Source organism: Dasypus novemcinctus, chromosome 6 (assembly GCF_030445035.2).
Source record: "Dasypus novemcinctus isolate mDasNov1 chromosome 6, mDasNov1.1.hap2, whole genome shotgun sequence".
NCBI classification, from domain to species: Eukaryota; Metazoa; Chordata; class Mammalia; order Cingulata; family Dasypodidae; genus Dasypus; species Dasypus novemcinctus.
Window position 1 is genome coordinate 40,159,448 of NC_080678.1, and position 18,692 is coordinate 40,178,139.

At 42.8% G+C, this 18,692-nt stretch overlaps 1 protein-coding gene across 2 annotated transcripts in view; it reads right to left on the bottom strand.

Annotated features, from left to right (window-relative positions):
• CNNM1 (cyclin and CBS domain divalent metal cation transport mediator 1) overlaps window positions 1–14,790 on the bottom strand; it is a 61,410-nt gene extending 46,620 nt beyond the window's left edge. Inside the window, exon 1 of one of the 2 annotated variants that reach the window (XM_058298637.2) lies at window positions 12,895–14,790. In XM_058298637.2, coding sequence (XP_058154620.1) covers window positions 12,895–14,464 — 1,570 coding nt within the window. In that variant the 5' untranslated portion in view covers window positions 14,465–14,790. The remainder of the gene's footprint in view (window positions 1–12,894) is intronic. The other variant, XM_058298638.2, reaches the window with a different exon arrangement.
• Between the last annotated feature and the right edge of the window lie 3,902 nt (window positions 14,791–18,692).

The following is an 18,692-nucleotide window of genomic DNA, read 5'->3' on the forward strand; positions in this document are numbered from 1 at the left end:
CATCAATCTTCTAGTTACTTAGAGTCAAAACCCAGGAGTCATTCTGTACCTTTCCTTCTTTTGCTCCTATTTAGAAAAAGCCCTCACAGTCTTTCAATTCTTCTTTCCTTCCTTCATTCTTTCAACAAATATTTATGGAATGCCTATTATGTGCCAAGCACTGTTTAGGCACTAAAGATGTAGCATTGAACACAATGGAAAAAAATCAATTTCCTCATGCAGCTTACATCCTAGTAAGTGGGGGTAAGAAATAATTAACTAGATAAATATGTAAAATATATAACACAGTGCAAAGTGGAAAGGCAAAGCAGGGAAGGAGGATAAGGCAGTGTGTGTGAGTAAGCTGGTTTCAATTTTAGATAGGGGAGGCTAGGGGCAAACTCCCTAAGGTGATGTTTGAATCTTGATCTGAAGGTAGTGAGGTAGGTAGCCCCATGGAAATCTGGGGGAAGAGATCTGGGGGCAGGAATATCTTTGCAGTAGAAAAGGTGCAAAGGCCTTGCGTTGGGAGAGTAACTGAAAGGCTTGAGGGATGGCAAGGAGGCCAATGTAGTTATAGAGTATGGGAGGAAGAGCAGTAGGAGCCAAGGTCAGCGTGGTAATGGGTGGGGTAGGTGCAGATGGTACAGGCCTTTGACCCTTATTCTGAGTAAGATTTTTAAAAAGTCATAGAGTAAGATTTTTTAAAAAGTCATAGAAGTGTTTTGTTTGTTTCCAGAAAAGTGATGTGATCTGACTTATGTTTTAAAAAGCCCTCTCTAGCTAGCTATTGGGTTAAGAAAGACTATAAGTGGGCAGAGGTGGAAGTAGGGAGACCTGTTAGGAAGCTCAGGCAATGATCTGAATGAAAACTGACTTGTGGCTGGAACTACAATGGTAACAGTGGAGATGGGAAGATGTAGTCAGATTCTTTAGAGTGTTTTGAAAGCAGAGTTTACAGGAGGGACCAGATGTGAGGGGAGAGAGAAAGAGGCTTTTTGGCCTGAACAACTAGAAGAATGGAGCTTTCATTTACCAAGTAGATTTGGACAGGATTAAGTTTGAGATGCCTTTTAGACCTCTAAGTGGAGATATCAAGGGGAAGTTGGGAATATAAATCTGGAGTTCAGATTGATAGTATTTTAGGGAGAATGAATGAAATAACCAAAGGAGTGAGAACAGATTGACTTGACTAAACACTGCATTTACCAGGTTACTCACCGTCCCAATAACATGTAGCAGGGAGGATCATCTCTGAACTCTTCATCCTGGCATTAAAGGTCCCCATGGTTTTTGTTTGTTTGTTTCTTGATATATATCTTGCCTTCTTTTCCTGTAATCTCTCAAAATATATTGTGCTTATTTCCCATTCAGAAAATAACTGGTCCAGGAATATATGGCTAATTAATGGTACAGCCAAAATTTGAGGGGAATTGAATAAGATCCTCCCTCATTAAGGTTTGTGGAAATCATCAAGACCCAACTAAACAAGACTTGCTACTTTAAACCTCAGGCTTCACATGTACAGAACTGGTCTTAGAGGTTGCCCACTGGGCTATCGGGTTCTCTTCAGGCTCAGATTAAACATATCCTGGATTTCCATGGTGGCCCAGAGTGATTTGGCTAAGTCTTGGTAGGTGGTGCTATCCTCAGGTTCCAAACCAATCTCAGATAGAGGAAGATAAATGGAAAGACAAATAGAGCCTTGTCTTAGCTGTCCATCAGATCACTTAGCTCCAGCCCAGCCCAGGGATTATGGTCAAACTAGGCTATCACCCACGAGAAGAGAGAGAAGAGCTCTCAGGGGCTCCATTTGAAGTAAGTCAGGTGCTTGAGGGTGACCTTAAAACCCACCCTTTTGAAGGTTCTCATGCCGGGTGAAGAAAGCCTACAGCTACTCCAATGTTTCTGATCTACACCAAGCTGACTCCTGAGTATACAACATCTGTCAACATTCATCCTGTTTTCCATTTCTTGCCACAGTGGTGACTGCAGTATCTACTGCTCTTTGGGAGCATGCAGTACCTCTTGTCTTCATAATAACCCTGCAAAATGGGGATCGTTAATAATTTGTGGATATGGAAACTGAAAAATAAAAATGACTTGCTCAAGGCCAACAGCTAGTATGTGGTCAAGCCAGGTATCAAACACGGTATGTCTGCTTGCAGAACCTGTGTGCTTTCCAACACATTTCAGGCAGAGCTGAGGCCGAGCACCTTCAATAGTGAGTCAGCGGGGAGAAGGGCTTTGAGCTGGGAAGGGGAAAGGAGGACTCACAATCCCACCTTCCTGCCATACTTCTGCCTTCTGGTCCAACCCTTCCAATGTTTTAGCCTGACATTTTATTTCAGTGGATTGGCTGGAGCTTTGAGAGGTTTCATTTATATGGCTATGAAATCTGTTTATATGTTTTTTTGTTTTGTTTTGTTTTTTGTTTCTGCCTGGGATGTCAGAGGAAGGGCAGAGTGAGGAAACCATGCTACTAATGGCAAGACAAAATAAATATAAGGAAACTGCCATGCTCAACTTGGGTCTCCTTGGCCCGATCCTAAGCAAGCAGCTCTCAATTTTGTTTTCTTATTATATACAGTGACTTTTACATAGGCTGGATCAGAGAAAGGACTTATACAAAATGACTATCCATGTACAATTCATCTAACTAGATTAGGGAGGTTAAGAGGCAAATGGTGGAGAGTCTTAAGTACTTCATATATATTACCTTTAGCCTTCGCAGTAAACTTACAACATAAGATCATAATCCCCTTTTTAAGAATAAGGAAGCTAAGCCTCAGAGTGGTAGAGTGACAAGGATAAATAATATTGGCCTCACATTGTTTTGAAAAGACATTTGCAAATGTAAAGTCTTTGCAACTGTAAGGGATAATGATTGCTCTTATTACTCTCCACAGTCCTAAGTTTTCTCAACTTTAAAATGAAAGGATGATCCCAGGTGATCTCCAATGTTCCTTCTCTGGCTTGAAAACTCTATGTTTTTAGAAGTTTAAACAGTCTAGCTTTACAGAATGCTTCTTTGTGATAATATATGATATACCAGAATTTTACGAGTGCCAGTAGTTATAGCCTCTTGTGTTTGCAAAGGGTTGTGAACTCCTAATATTGAAGAACTCCATTGGCATAGGATGAGAGGAAGCTACACTGACACATGCTAGATGATCTTCATCTATATAATCAAATCAAATCATTCTCTAACAAGTCATCAGGAAGAGAACACAAAATGTTATCCTACAAATCCAGCAGCAACCCTCCTTGATTAAGAAAAACAAGGCTGTCCCTTTCTCTAGCATAAAAAAAGCTACAATTACTTCGTAGTAATTGTCCTGCTCCACTTCATCTGAAATGAGTAATCGACACACTTATCACAAAGAAAATTTTTAGCTGCTAAAAGGCAACTAGAGAAAAGCCAAGTGTGTCGTCAGGAGTGCCATGGTAACTGACATCACCAGGGCAGGAAAAAATAGTTGTTAGTCACTAGAATATAAGCCAGTTCGCAGTTTGGCTTGCTAACAGCACGCAAAAAATAGCAGAGTAATGACCCATTATCTGAAGGGCTGACTTTGCACAGCTTTGAATCTGGTCCCAGAAGTAATTGTCCCAGTCCCTACACCTACCTCATTTCCTAGGCTCTCAGTCAAAACCTAATTAATAATTTATTCAACATTTATTTATTGAAGTTTATTGTGTACCAGGCACAGAATTCTGAACATGTCTATTTACTTGGTCTCTCGGTTAAACAGAAACTATAAGCGAGGTAGATGCAGAGAAAGTGGGTTTGTGAGGAGTGTGGTGGGACAGACTCAATGAAAACAGCTCACTGCCAGAGGACAGAGAAAAAGAAAAAAAACAAGTAGACAGAGAAATGCTTTATAATACACCATAAAATATCTATATTCTCATTACTGTGATCCTGTGTCATCAATAAAAGATTATATTTAAGATACTCTGATAAGGAAGTCAAAAATGGGTATAAAACATTTTTAGAAATATCACCATCGATCATGGTTAAAATATACAGCTTAGGGAAGCAGATTTGGCTCAATGGATAGAGCATCCGCTTACCACATGGAAGGTCCAGAGTTCAAACCCAGGGCTTCCTGACCCGTGTGGAGCTGGCCCAGTGAGGTGCTGATGTGCGCAAGAAGGGCCGTGCCATGCAGGGGTGTCCCCCGCATAGGGGAGCCCCACGTGCAAGGAGTGTGCCCCATAAGGAGAGCTGCCCAGTGTGAAGAGCTGATGCAGCAAGATGACGCAACAAAAAGAGATTCCTGGTGCTGCTGACAAGAATACAAGCAGACACAGAAGAACACGCAGTGAATGCACAGAGAGCAGACAAAGGGGGGGGGGGGCAGAAGGGGAGAGAAATAAATAAATAAATAAATAAATATATATATATATATATATATATAGCTGAGGCATTTGAGGGAATAAAAATTATTTTGTGACAAACACTTCCTTCTACCTAGTTTGCCATTTTGCTTGAAGGAGCATTAGGACACTTGGTTTACCAGCCTTCACAAGTAGTATCTGTTCTTTTTTTTTCTTTTTTCTGTAGCCCAAGCCCTGCCTCAGCTGGGATGCCCTTTCTCTCCATATCTGCTCATCAGAGTCCTTCTTTCAAGGCCAAGCTGAAATTCTTTCTTAGAGATCTTTTCCCAGATCCCTCCAGGGAATTATTCCTCCCTTCCCCTTTTGCCTACTGATGTTGTCTGGATGCCCTTGTCTGTACCCCAGGATGCCTCGTATCATCATTTCCATTCAGCCCTTCCTCCCTCCATGCTCCCAGAGGTAAGGGTCTTTCCCATATTTATATTCATATCTATGTGTCACAGCCCAGGTGCTGCAGGAGTCAGAGGATGTTATTGACCTGGATTGTCCAGATAACAATGACAGTCCTTGGGGGTTGAGGGAAGTTTGGTTTGGCCAGAGCAAGGCTTTCTGGAATGGATGCCATATAACCCAGGGACCTCTGCATGGCACCCACACTGATCCTCCTTCCTCAGAGCCTTTGCACATCTGCTCCTGGAAAGCTTTTCCTTCTCTTCCTCTGGTAAGGCAGTGCCATCCCACCACCATTTCAGGCTCAGCACCAATATTCTGCCCACAAGATCAGACCCAGGGCCTGTGTTTTATGCTCGCATAGCTCCCCTGTGCTTTCTTTTCAAACCATGTATCGCCATTTATCAATATCTGTTGGTTAGTTTCTATCTCCCACTACACTCTACATTCAGTGTCTAGCACAGGCCTGACATAGAATAATGCTCACTGAATATATCAAAGAAAGAAAGAATGAATCTCAATTTGGAACAGACAACAGAAAATAAAAAGAGGTTGAGAGTTATTACGGAAGGCCCAGGGGTTCCAAAGTATGGACCTTGGAGTAAATCTGCTTGAGAGAGTACGGGGAAAACCACAGACCCCTCCTGAGACATTCAAATTATTTAAGGGAGCTAGAAACACAACCAAACATATTTGGTTCTACAAAATGGAATTGAGGTGGGGTCTGATGTTCTTCAAATAAAAGAGAATCCATAGAGGATGACAGAAAAATGGAATTTAAGTTCAGCCAGTAGGATTTAGATGAGATTTAAAAAAAGATAGTCTGACAATGAAGGCTGTTCTATCCTGGAATGAACAACGAAATTTACCAAAAATATGTTCATCGTATAATAACAATCATGAAAAAAATTTAAAAACCATAATTTACCATCTTGTATAATCACTTTTCCTTGTTTCCTTTTGTTCTTTCTTCCTGAACATGATGGGCTATGATTTGTTTACTGTCAGCACTAACTATTGTTTAGAAGGTAAGCATTCCCTTTAAAATGTATTAATTATTATTTAGCAAGTTTAACACATTTTTAACCATATTACAAGTAATTATACCACCCAAGCAAAATAACGTTTTTCTTTTATGGAAGACAAAGAATGTAGCACTCATGTTTTCATAGAATTAAGCAATGGAATGATTATTCTTCCTGCTAAAATAGCTCATATCAGAACCTGGAGTGATAAAGTAAAACACTGACGTTTTCTATCAGATGATTCCTCCGTGAATAGATGAGTCTCGCCAGAAGCACCTACTAGCAGGTCTGACATACTCAGGCAACAGGCCACATGTGGTAGGACTAGGTCCAAAAGGGCTGGTAAGTGCCTGACTTGCTCACTGCTATATTCCTAGTGCCCAGCAGAGTGTGGGGTCCAAAGGAGGAGTTCAATAAATATTGCCTGAATGAATGAGTGAATGAGCAAAGACTGATAACAAAAACGGCAATAAGTCATTTTACAGACATGCTGGCCCACAGGTAGAGTAACCTGGGAGTATGTAATTTGTGCTATCTTTTGTCGAGGAAGATGGTATTACTAATCCAGCAGGGCTAGGGTGATGGAGTTTAAATTCTATAGCTGTTTTGTTCAGAGGCCTTTGATTTCCCTACCCCTGTTGTTTAGAACAGGTCATTTTTCTCCTAAAAACAATCAAATAAATAGAGCAGAACATTTTAGAAATATAAGAAATGTCTAAGGCTTCATTTTATACCCATTAAATTAGTCTTCCAAAATCATAGAACTCAACCCTGAGGAGACCACAGTGAAAATAAGACCATCATAAAAGAAAATCACTTTTGGAATTAGAATGAGGTATTTGATTTGTGGAAGATGGTAGAACTATGGGTTTTTCCCTTTGTTCTCTTTTTCAAAAATTAAAGTCACTGTATACATGCAATATTTTTTGCAATATGTTCTTTCTAATAGGATTTTTTCAGGAGGTACCAGGAATTGAACCTGGAACCTCATGGATTGGAAGCAGGTACTCAACCACTGAGCAACACTCATTTCCCAGTATGTTTTTAAATACGGTAAAATACTAAGAGTTATTATCTCAGGGTAATTATCTTCCAGTAATTTTCCACTTCTTTTCTTACTGTTCTGTATTTTAAAATTTTCTATAATGAATATGCAGTATAAAAACTTATAAACGTCAGTAAAATTTTTACAAAAGTAAAATATGCCATCTAACTATACTTACTCTCTCCTCCATGTTTCCATTGCATTTTATTTTTTAGGAGGTACCGGAGACTGAACCCAGTATCTCATATATGGGAAGCAGGTGCTCAACCACAGAGCTACATCTGCTCCCCAAATTGCATTTTTATATTTCTATTATAGCACTTTTGTTTTAATGGTTTATGTATGGATCTCTCTTATCCATACACTTATATATTGACAGATGACTTGTGGATTGCAATGCCATCGGAAAAGGGGTGGGGGAAGGGGATTCCAGCCCACTTCCTACCTTTACAAAGAGGAGCAGGGATTGTATTTCAGACACCCAATCTTTAGCACAGTGCTTGGAACATGAGAAGGGCTAAATAATTGTTGAAATACATAGATATACCCAAAGAAGCAGAGAAACAATATACACAACAATTTTCTTCTAACATTTAAGGCTTGACTTTGTTCTGCTGTATGGTCTAAAATGATTGGGCTGGAGATAACTGATAATTTATTCATAAGAGCTCCATAGATCCCTTACATTATTTAAAGGTTAACTTCTTCAGTCATTCAACAAACATGTACTGAAAACTGACTATGTGTCATACTTATTGTTAAGTATTGGGGCTACAAAGGATAAGACACAGTCTTGCCCTCCAGATGCTCATTACATGAATTGGGGGCACTTAAAAATAAATATTGATAGTACAATGTGTTGATTCAATAACAGAGATATGCACATAAAGCAAGTCAGTTGGGGCCTATAGGAGAAGCTTCCCAGAGGTGGTAGCCCTTGAGCTGAGTGTTAAAGAAGGAGCCAGAGTAGGGATTAGTCAGGCAAAGAGTATTCCTGGAAGAGAGCACAGCATGAGAAAAAGGACAAAGGCAAGAAATAGTACAGTGTTGTCACAGAGTTCAGTGATGCTGGAACATGAAGCTATGGCAGGGAATGGGGTGTGAAAGGCTGGAAAGGGCAGGAAGCAGCAGGTCAGGAGGGCACTGCCAGCCGTGCTATGGGTTTAGACTTACTCTGCAAGCAGTAGGGAGCTGCAGAAGGTTTTAAGCTAGGGATGACGTTATCAGAGATTATTTTAGTAGCATTGGGAAGGATGGATTTGAGACAAAATTTGGAAGGAGAGAAACTCCTTGAGGAGGTGTTTGCACAAACAAGTAATAGATTTGTGTGTGTATATATATATATATATTTTTTCAACCAAGAACTATTTAATGCATTTTGACAGATTTCCAACATAATTCGTGGGGGAAAAAAATCACCAGCACAGAAATTCATAGCTTAAGGAAAAGCAGTGGCAGAATGAAAATTTTGCCTGGGCGCCTGATGAAATTGAGATTTAATAGATCCGGTCTCCTTCCCAAGCAAATATAAGCCAAGGCAACATCATTATTGCTAAAACCTCATATTTTATCTTCTCAACAGAAATCCTCTTGGCCCAGGAAAATGATTGAAACTTACAAAGCAGTGCCAAATCCAGAAGAACCTTGCGTGGCCGCATGGCTAAGGAAAAACAGCTAGAGCAGGGTCCAGAAGGCAGGAACAGGGGTACAAAGGTGAGAGAGCCTGTGTGTATATTTAATACTCATAGCTAAAATGTAGTAAGTATTTATTACATAACAGGCACTAAGCATTATAATACCTTATTGTCTTACCACTATCCTGTTTACTTAATTTCTGTCTCTTGGATTAGACTGAATTCTCCAGGCAGATGGCCTTACTGGTGGTGTTTTCTTCACTGTGCCTACACTACAGGTACACAGTAACTATTTGCTAAATTAAAATCAATGAATAATATAAGTAGAAGAAATGGTGACCTAAATTATGTATAGATTCTAAAAATACTTCGATGCAATATTTGGCAGACCTTGGTGACTAACTGGATGAGGGTGGGGGGGGGTATAGGGGGAGTAGAGAGTGGCCAAGGTTTCTAGCTTGGGAGACTGGCAGGACAGTGATGCCACTAATTGGGGTAGAGAACCCAGGAGAAGGAAGAAGAGAAATTTGTTGAGATCAATGAAGCAACACTAATTATCCTGTACTTAGTACTCACCTCTACATTACTGCATAGAAATAGAATAAAAGTTAGGTATTTAAAACCATTGATTCAGGAAGCGGACTTGGCCCAATGGATAGGGTATCCAACTTACCACATGGGAGGTCTGCGGTTCAAACCCCAGGGCCTCCTGACCCATGTGGAGCTGGCCCATGTGCAGTGCTGATGAGTGCAAGGAGTGCTCTGCCATGCAGGGGTGTCCCCCGCATAGGGAAGCCCCACGTGCAAGGAGTGCGCCCCGTAAGGAGAGCCGCCCAGTGCGAAAGTAAATGCAGCCTGCCCAGGAATGGCGCTGCACACATGGAGAGCTGACACAACAAGATGAAGCACGAAAAAGAAACACAGGTTTCCAGTGCCTCTGATAAGGATAGATGCGGTCACAGAAGAACACACAGCGAATGGACACAGAACAGACAACAGGGGTGGGGTGGGGGGGTGAGGAGAGAAATAATTAAAAAATAAATCTTTTAAAACCACTGATTCAACAAATGTTTATTCTTTTATTGCTGGTGGTCACTGTGCCAGCCCTGGGAACACAAAAGTACACACGATTCACTGCCCTAAAAGAATTCGCAGTACAGTGGGAGAAAATACTCTTTCTTTTTGTAAAGCTAGCACGGTAACTGGAAAGACCATTTTCCTTCCCCCTACTTTTAAAGATAAGCAATTCATAAGAAGCATTGGGAAAAAAAAAACATAGGGACAAGAGTGACCTTGTTTCAACTAAGTTCAAACCATGACCTGGGTTTGCATCTTGGCCTTGGCATGTACTAGCTCTGTGATGATCTTGGGCAGACCAAACAACCCTTTCAGATCTTAGGATCCTCACCTGCAACACTGCATGGATGCTTGAAGGATAGGATATGAGAATGTAAGGTAGAAATGTTTTGTCAAGTTAATATGTATATTGACAATATTGTAATTATAAAAGTTAAATTTCTAACCTGCAGAAACTAGAGTTGAATTGGCCTTGGGCAGTCAGTCAGAAGTGAAAAGGCCAGCTTTGAACCCTGTGGGTGAGAGGGGTCTGGGAGTAAATGATGAAATCAGACTAGAGTAGCAGAAAAAGAATAGGCTTTAGGGGCCTGCAGACCTAGTTCAAATCACAATTCAGACAGTTATTAGCCATGGAAAACTGAGCAAGTCATGTAATCGATTTGAACTTTAGTTTCTACATCTGTAAAATGGAGTTAATAATACCTACCCAGGAGGGTTATTCTGAGTATATAAAGGGCTTGGCATGGTGCCTGGAACAGTTGTCACTCAATTAATGGTAGCTGTTTTTCCTATTAATATTATCCTTTTCCTCTCCTACCTCCTAAGGGATTTATTTAGGTGGTTAAGTTGCTTGAGATGCAAGGAAGTGAGGGAAATGGAAGGGCTATTATGACTTGCTTAAAAAGTTATTTTACTTTTCTTTAAGTAGTTTAACTCAGCTTTCCTTTCCTAGCCTATGGTGCAAATAAAACTCTTATAGAAAACGGCCGCCTTATTATATGGCTTGAAGCTTGAGAACACCCACCTTGACAATTATTCCATCCTAAGGAGATCTGCCAGGCACTCTTAGTAAGGCTCTCTGAAGGTAACACTTCTCAAACTTTAATGCACACACAACTTACCAGGGGTCTTGTTAGAACGCAGGTTTTTATTCAGTGGATTTAGAGTAGGGCCTGAAATTGTAAATATCTAATAAGCTCCCAGATGATGCCAATGCTGCTGATTCATGGGGCACACACTGAATAAGTAGCAAGGCTTTGAAGGGACATGGAAATATCTTTCTTATACCAAAACCTTTCTTGCCAGAACTTTCACTGTAATGGGATTTAACTTGGCCTGCTTTTCTTGAGTGATCTATATAACTACAAACTAACTGTTAATAAAACACTAACAAGCCCTTTTTAGTCCAGATTTAGAAATTTTACAATAGGGACTCCTTTCAGATGAATATTGACTTTTTTTTTGCATAGCCTGCTATGTACAAGGCACTGTGCAAGGTGCTGGGGATACAAAGGTTAATAGGACACATTCCTGCTTCTAAGTTCTGTCCTTATTCTAGCACTAATAACTTCCTAAGGGCAGTCTTGTCTTGTCTTCCTATTGCCCAACACTACAGAAATTCAATAACTACTGAAGGAATGAATGAATGAGTTCACAGGAGTGTCATTAAAAATGTTTTCCAGCACACATGCAAATGAGACATCTTAACCACACTCTATCACATGAACGATATTATTTCATGACTTTTATACCCAGATCCAAGAGTACATAAAGTGTAAGATTAATTCTGAGAGTGGATGGATGAATCTCAGAATGCAGTAGAAATGATTCAGGAAAGGACAGAGAAAGACAAACAGAAGAAGGTGAGACAGTACAGCCCAGATTGGGCTAAAATAGCTGCCATACACACATTTCTCTCCCCTTGTCATGATATCAAATTCTAGGGCTCTTCTCTCCCAAATATGAGGCTGAAAGAACCTTTTAGACATTTTTCCTCAGGCTACCTTTTGACATTTAACACAATTTCATTTGTGTAAAAATATTGCAGCAGAAGGAAAACCCCAGATTTCTTTCTCTGTGTATACAAAGTCCTAAAGAGTATCTGTGATGATGAGTTAATGGAATTGAATTTTTTACAAAAAAAGTCATCAAAACCACACATTCAAATGAGAGTTACAGGAAGGCTACATTTGAAGCCTGATTCTGAAGTCAGGAAATGGATTTAAAAAAAATAAACATGCCAACTCATATGCACAGATGAATACCTCCCTCAAAATAGCCATCATTCTGGAAGTTTCTACAGTAATTCTATGCATGCCACTGTTCTCAATTTCTGGAATTGCTTTCAGGGTCTGTTAGAAAGTCTTCTGAATGCTCTCAGTGGTAACTCTTGAAGGTAGGTTTGATTTAAAAAAACAACCAAGAATGCCTCTGGGCCAAATCTGGTTGACTAGGGAGGGGTCAGTTAAACCTTACAATGACAAAGGATTGACTCTGAAGTAACCAAGCGGGTTTTGCTTGAGCGTATTGCACTCAACCCCAGAAAACAGTTTCCAAAGACAAACCTCTGACAAGGGGATGAGAAAGGGACGGAAGGATAGTCCACTCATTTGGAGTTGCACATTTTCTAGTCGTCTCCTCTCCCCAGAATATCTCCTCAGGTCCAAATCTACCTTATGTCACAGGACACACTTCCCAAAGGAACAAGGACATCACTGCCTTCGTCAGCTTTTCATCCCCAACCTGGGTACTTGATGTGTGTTGAACGAATGACTGGTGGGAAGTTAAATTTGGAGGAAGAATGCCTAAGCCGCCTGGGATTTACTCTAAGTGATGCAAAGGGCAGAACTAGGACCAGAGAGAGGCTACAGAGCTCTGCTCCAGTTCAAGGAAGGCTGTGGGCAGCTGGAGCTGTCCAGCAATACTGTTAGTTTGCTCTGGAAGTGGTGAGCTTCCTGCCCCGGGAGGAGTTTAAAGCAAAGGCTGTTTGTTATGGGAACCTATGGAGGGGCCCCCTGTGCAACGACCTCCAAGGGTTATCCCCAGACTAGCGCGACCTGCACAATACCTGGCACTTCGTAGGTCCTGAAAGAATACTGGTAGAAAGGAATGAATGAGGAAAACGGTGCATCTGCAAGCCAAGGAGAGAGGAAGAGGTCCCGGCTCAGTCAGTTTCAAGGAACTGCACCGAGTCCAGTCGGGTATCATTGAAGCCAGGAGGTGGGTCCTTCCTGGAGTTTTCGATACCACGGAAGAGAAGTTTCTTGGAGTACCTGAAGCCTCACATAGCTATGAAAGGGCAATACTCTTGAAAGGGGAAGGGAGATGGATCACTGCTCACCTTTCTTAAACTCCTCCAGCACCGTGTCCAGCCGGGTATCATTGAAGACGCAGTGCAGGGGCCGGTTGTAGAATCGGGTGACGGTGAGGAGTGGGGTGCAGTCATCGGGGTCCACGAAGGCCAAATCCTTCACGAACAGAATGTCCACAATGTTGTGCCGCTGGTCGCCCTCGTACACTGGGATGCGAGTGTAGCCACTGCGCAGTATCTCAGAGACGGTGGCGAAATCCAGAACAGCGTCGGAGCGCAGCATGAAGCAGTCCCCGAGGGGGGTCAGTACCTCCTCCACCACCTTGGTACGCAGCTCCAGGGCGCCCTGAATGATGTTGAGTTCCTCCTTCACCAGGTCATTGTAGGGGTCCGCGGCCCGCAACGTCTCCAGCAGCTTCTCGCGCGTGTAGAAAGTGCTGATCTCCTGGTGCAGAGCCCAGTCCAGCAGGCGGCTCAGGGGGTAGCACACAGGGAAAGCGGCCGCCATCAGCAGCCGGGTCAGGCACACGCTGTGCGAGGCGATGGCCAGCCCGTGACGCGAACACACCGAGTAGGGGCAGATCTCGGAGCCCAGGAACACCGCACCGGTGCACACGAGAGCCGGCAGCCACGGGAAGTGAATCCCCGCTTCGCTGTATTCTTCCCCGGTGCCCTCGAAGCCCGGCGGCAGCGAGGCATACAGCCAGCCAGCCAGGGCCGCGTTGGCTCCGGCTTGGCCCAAGAGCAGGGTGCAGAGCAGATGGGTCCCCCTGCCGCGCACAGCCTGCACGCGGCGCGCCTGCTCCTGCTCCGCGGCCGAGCCGCTGTTTCTCAGCACCCGTAACTCCACCGGGTCCAGCGAAAGGAGGCTCAGGCGCAGGCCGCTGAACAGGGCGGACAGGGCGAGCAGCAGGAGCGCCCCGAGCGCCCGCAACCAGGCGGGCGGCAGCAGGACCTCACCCGGGCCGTACAGCCGCGGCCGGACCCGCAGCAGGAAGCCGCCTGCCGCGCCGTGGTGATGCCAAGCGCGACCGTCCCAGGCGCACAGCGAGAAAAGCTTCCCGCCACCGCCCGCGCCGCCCCGCTCCGCCTCGCCCTTGCGCAGCTCCCGCACCCGCACCTGGACAAGGGCCGAACCCGCCACGCCCCCGGGGCGCAGGGGCCCCAGGACCTCCACATCCGACGCCCAGCCGCTCTGCTCGCGGCAGCGCTGCGGCCCCGGGGGGCGCGTGGGAACCGCGCTGGGCGCCACACCGCTTCCGCCCGGGGGCTCCTCGATGAACACTAGCCGTGGAGCCCAGTCTTCGGTGCTGTTCTCCACCGGGGAAAGCGTGGGTGCGGGCACCCGCGCCTCGGGCGCAGCTGCCACCGCGGGCCCCGGCTGGAAATAGACGCGCAGGAGGAAGCTGGTGCCTTCAGCCGCACGCAGGGTGCCTCCCTCCAGGGACACGCGGCCTCCCGCAGTGTCCTCGGGCCGCAGTCCCAGCAGCCAGGCGGCGGCGGCAGGGGGTCGAGGGGATAGGGAGAAGAAGAGCAGAAGCACGGCGCTCCGGCTGCAGCAATCCCGGATCCTGACACCCACGGCTACCGCCGCCGCCATCCTGCACCCGGCGCGGCTGCACGTGATACTGCAGAAAGCAGAGCGAGCTGGAGGGAGGAGGAGCCGGAGCCGGGAACCCGGCCCCAGGCAGGTCACCACGTGCACGCCCTCTGCGCGGTGAGCTCGAGGCGGTGTGGGCTCAGAATCAGCCTGGGCAGGAGGTCCCCGAGGAAGGCTGGAGATGGCCACGCATCACGGCACAGAGCATAGCCTCGACACATTTCGCTATATCTGAGAAGCAGGCTGGGAAGGGCTGGGCTTGAAGCAGGGCCTCAGGCTCCAGCAGTAGGGTGCCCTCAGCGAACTCCTACCCGGCAGTAATTCCCTTTCAGCTCCACTGCTTCCCCCTTGGCCTCGAAAATCTCACAGCGTTTTGCCTCGGGTAGGAATACCTTCTCTTGCCACTTTGGTTCCCCTTTCTAGTGAAAAGAGATTCTGGAACCAAGTCTTGACTCTGTGAAAACTTTTAGCTTTTGGTCTCAACTTCAGCTGAGACCAAATTATTTAAGTTCAATTCTTCCTTAAAATTACAATGTCCATCAATGAGAAACTGTTGAAATGGCTTATGATACTACCGTGTGATGGAATACTACATAGCAGGAAAAATAAATGGGGTGGATTTATGTGGGTATGACATGGAAAAATCTCCAGAACTGTAGTTAGTTTAAAAATAGCAAGGTGCAGAGCAGTGTGTATGATATGCTACTTTTTGTGTTAAAAGTTTTGTGTGTAAATTTATATATATACAAATATACATCCATATACACACACACTAGATTTAATATGCACTGGATCCACAAGAAACTTGTAATAGTGACTAGAGTCTGGAAGTTTGGGTTAAGAGAGAGACTTCAAAAAATAATTTTAGAGACCTAGAAGTCAGAAAGATAGTACAGAGAGGTCATTTGTACCCTTCACCCAGTTCCCCCCAAGGGTTACATCTTATTTAACTACAGTACAATAGCAATCCCAGGAAATTGACGTTCATGTAATGTGTGTGCATAGTTCTATGTGCAGATTTCTGTAACCGCCACTTTTTTTTAAAGATTTATTTTTTAAATTTATTTCTCTCCCCTTCCCCGCGCCCCCCCCCCCCAGTTGTCTGCTCTCTGAGTCGATTCACTGCGTGTTCTTATGTGTTCACCTGTATTCTTGTCAGTGACATCCAGAAGCTGTGTCTCTTTTTGTTGTGTCTCCTTGCTGCGTCAGCTCTCCGTGTGTGCGGCGCCATTCCCGGGCAGGCTGCACTTTTTATTTTCACACTGAGCAGCTCTCCTTATGTGGTGCACTGCTTGCATGTGGGGTTCCCCTATGTGGGGGACACCCCTGCGTGGCAGGGTACTTCCTGTGTGCATCAGCACTGCGTGTGGGCCAGCTTATCACACGGGTCAGGAGGCCCTGGGTTTGAACCTTGGACCTCCCATGTGGTAGGCAGATGCCCTATCGGTTGAGCCAAAACTGCTTCCCAGTAACTGCCACTTTAATCAAGATACAGACTTATTCCCTCACTACAAAGATTTACTGAATTTCTTGTAGTTTGAATTTATCATGGTCTTGTATTTATTTTTATGCACTTATTTTAAAAATTTATACAGTAAAATATAGTAAAATTCAATTTTGGTGTACTGTTCTGTTTTTCTGACTGCATATTTGTGTAACCATTGCAATCAAGAATAGTTCCAACTGCCAAAATTCCTACCTACTGCTCCCCTGTAGTCACCATCACCACCACCTCATCCTCTAGGAATTACCAGTTTGTTACCCTCTATAGTTTTGCTTTTTCCAGAATGACATATAATGGAATAATACAGTAGGTAGCCTTTTGGATCTGGTTTCTTTAACTTAGCAGAATGCATGTGAGATCCATCCATGCAGCTGTGTGTTTTGGTATAGTTCATTCCATTTAATGGCTGAGTGGTATTCCATTATATGGATGTACCATAGTTTGTTTATCCGTTTGCCAGTTAAAGCATCCATCTGAGTTGTTCTGTTTTTGGCAGTTATGAATAAAGCAACTATAAACATTCATGTGCAAGTTTTTGTGTGAACTTACTTTCCATTTCTCGTTGGTAAATTTGCCATAGGTCTGTATTATTTTTAAAAATATAAAAGTAACAATAATTGCACATACTGCCTATAGCACCTATGACTAATTTTTTAAAAAAATCATTGCTGTGTGTGAAATCTTATTTTCCATGGAGTTTGTAAGATCCCAAAGATAACAGCTGAAAAAGGCTTGTAAATGAATCAGGCCCAGTACAAATGGTCTCAGCTAGAAGTTAACTTCTTTTCCATGCCCCAATCTTCTAACCCAGAGGGGAAATAGCTCCTTCCTGGTTTGGGTCTAGACAGGCCTTACAAGGCTGCTGGTCACATTTCTACATAGGTTGTCTTTTATACTCTGCAGTGAAAGTGAAACAAATCTTTCATCAGCTAATACACACAATGGCTTAGGAAGTAGGCGGGACCTAGATCCTGTTAGCTATAGCTGTGCTCTTGCACAGGCTTATAGACATACGCACCTGGATGTAAGAAAGTGACAGAAGGGTGGTTAATCTGAAGAGAAAATAGTGAGGCATTTATTGGATGCAGGGGAGAAAGAGAGTCAGGTTCTTTCTTAAGGGCCTGTGATTGTCTTTCTTAAGACTTGGTAAAAGAAACTCACTTCTCTATTGACGAATTTCTCTCCTCTCCCAATCCAAAGTTTTTGGCACAGAAGTACCTGTTATCCTGTGGACTCTCCCATCTCTTTTAGGCCACTGGACTTTATCATCATTACAATACCTCCTAACAGTTTTATTAAGTGTAAGAGTTACAGAGGAATTTCATATTCATTATTTCATAGATAAAATAGTCCTGTGAATTAGATATATCCCTTTTACAGATTGGGTTAAATGACTGGTAGAATGCCTTTGGACTCTGGGTTGATGCTTCCCTCACCCTGCAGAGTTGACCAATACCAAAATTATAAGAGATTATAATATATTACATGCTCATGGAAAAAGTGTTTTTAATCAGAAAAAAAATAAAATTAAAATCACCTATAAGCCCACCAAAAAGAGATAAACACTGTTAAAATTTTGGCACATTCTTTTTTTCTTTTCCACACAGATAGAAAATTGAGAAAAATATACATATATACACACATATATGTTCTCCATATAGCTATATATTTATATAGTTGAGTAAATATATATTACATACAATTCTAGTCTGCTTGTCACTTAACATTCTATCAAGAACATTTTCTCAGAGTAATTAAAATTCTTTCATAAACATAATTTTAAGGACAAATACTATTCCATTATTTGAATTATAGATATAATACCTTAATATAGGGAGAGAGAGAATTGTAGAATGATCCTATTCCCAGTTGTATCAGCTCTATTATTAACCAGTGTTTGGCCTAGGAAAGTCAATTCTATTTCCTGGGTCTATTGCCTCACTTGTGAAATGAAGGACAGTTTTAATGCCTTTCATGAGTCCGTAAGTGGTAATATACCTCAGATGAAGACAATCTAAAAATTGGAGTACTTTTCCTTTTACTGGACAGGAGTTCTGGAAAAGTACTGGGTTTCCAGAGCTCTGATATAACTCTAATAATTCCTGGGGACAGGTTTAGGTAGTGGGATTCCAGTATGGAAGAGCTGCCAAAAACAGCTCCCCAGAATTTGAATGTTCACTTTCTTCCTACCTTATAAAATAGATAATGCTCTTCCCATCTCAGAGAGATGGAAGGAACAGTATTTGCCTCCAACCTCATTACTATGCAATTTCTGGATGTACAAGTCAAAATGCTTTTGTTTATTTTACTACATGTTCATTCATTCAATAAGTATTTGTCAGTCACAATAAAGTGGTAGACCTTGTGCTAGATAATTAATTACTCCTATGAACAAGAGGTTCAAAGTACCACAAGAGTGTAAAACTTGTGGACCCCTCTAGAGTGCAGAGTCTGGAAAGACCTTCCCCCCACAGGAAATTAACAGAAGAATTTATACATTATGAAGAACATGAAAAATATTATATTTCATGTCTTCTATTGCTTTTAAATTTTTATAATATATTCTACTTAACCCAATATATTTTATTTAACCTCATATTACAACCCAATATATAATGATATATTTTATATAACCCAATATTTAACCCAATACACTGATTACACTATGAAATCAATCAATTACACTATGATATCAATATAAAAATATTATGTGATATTTTACAC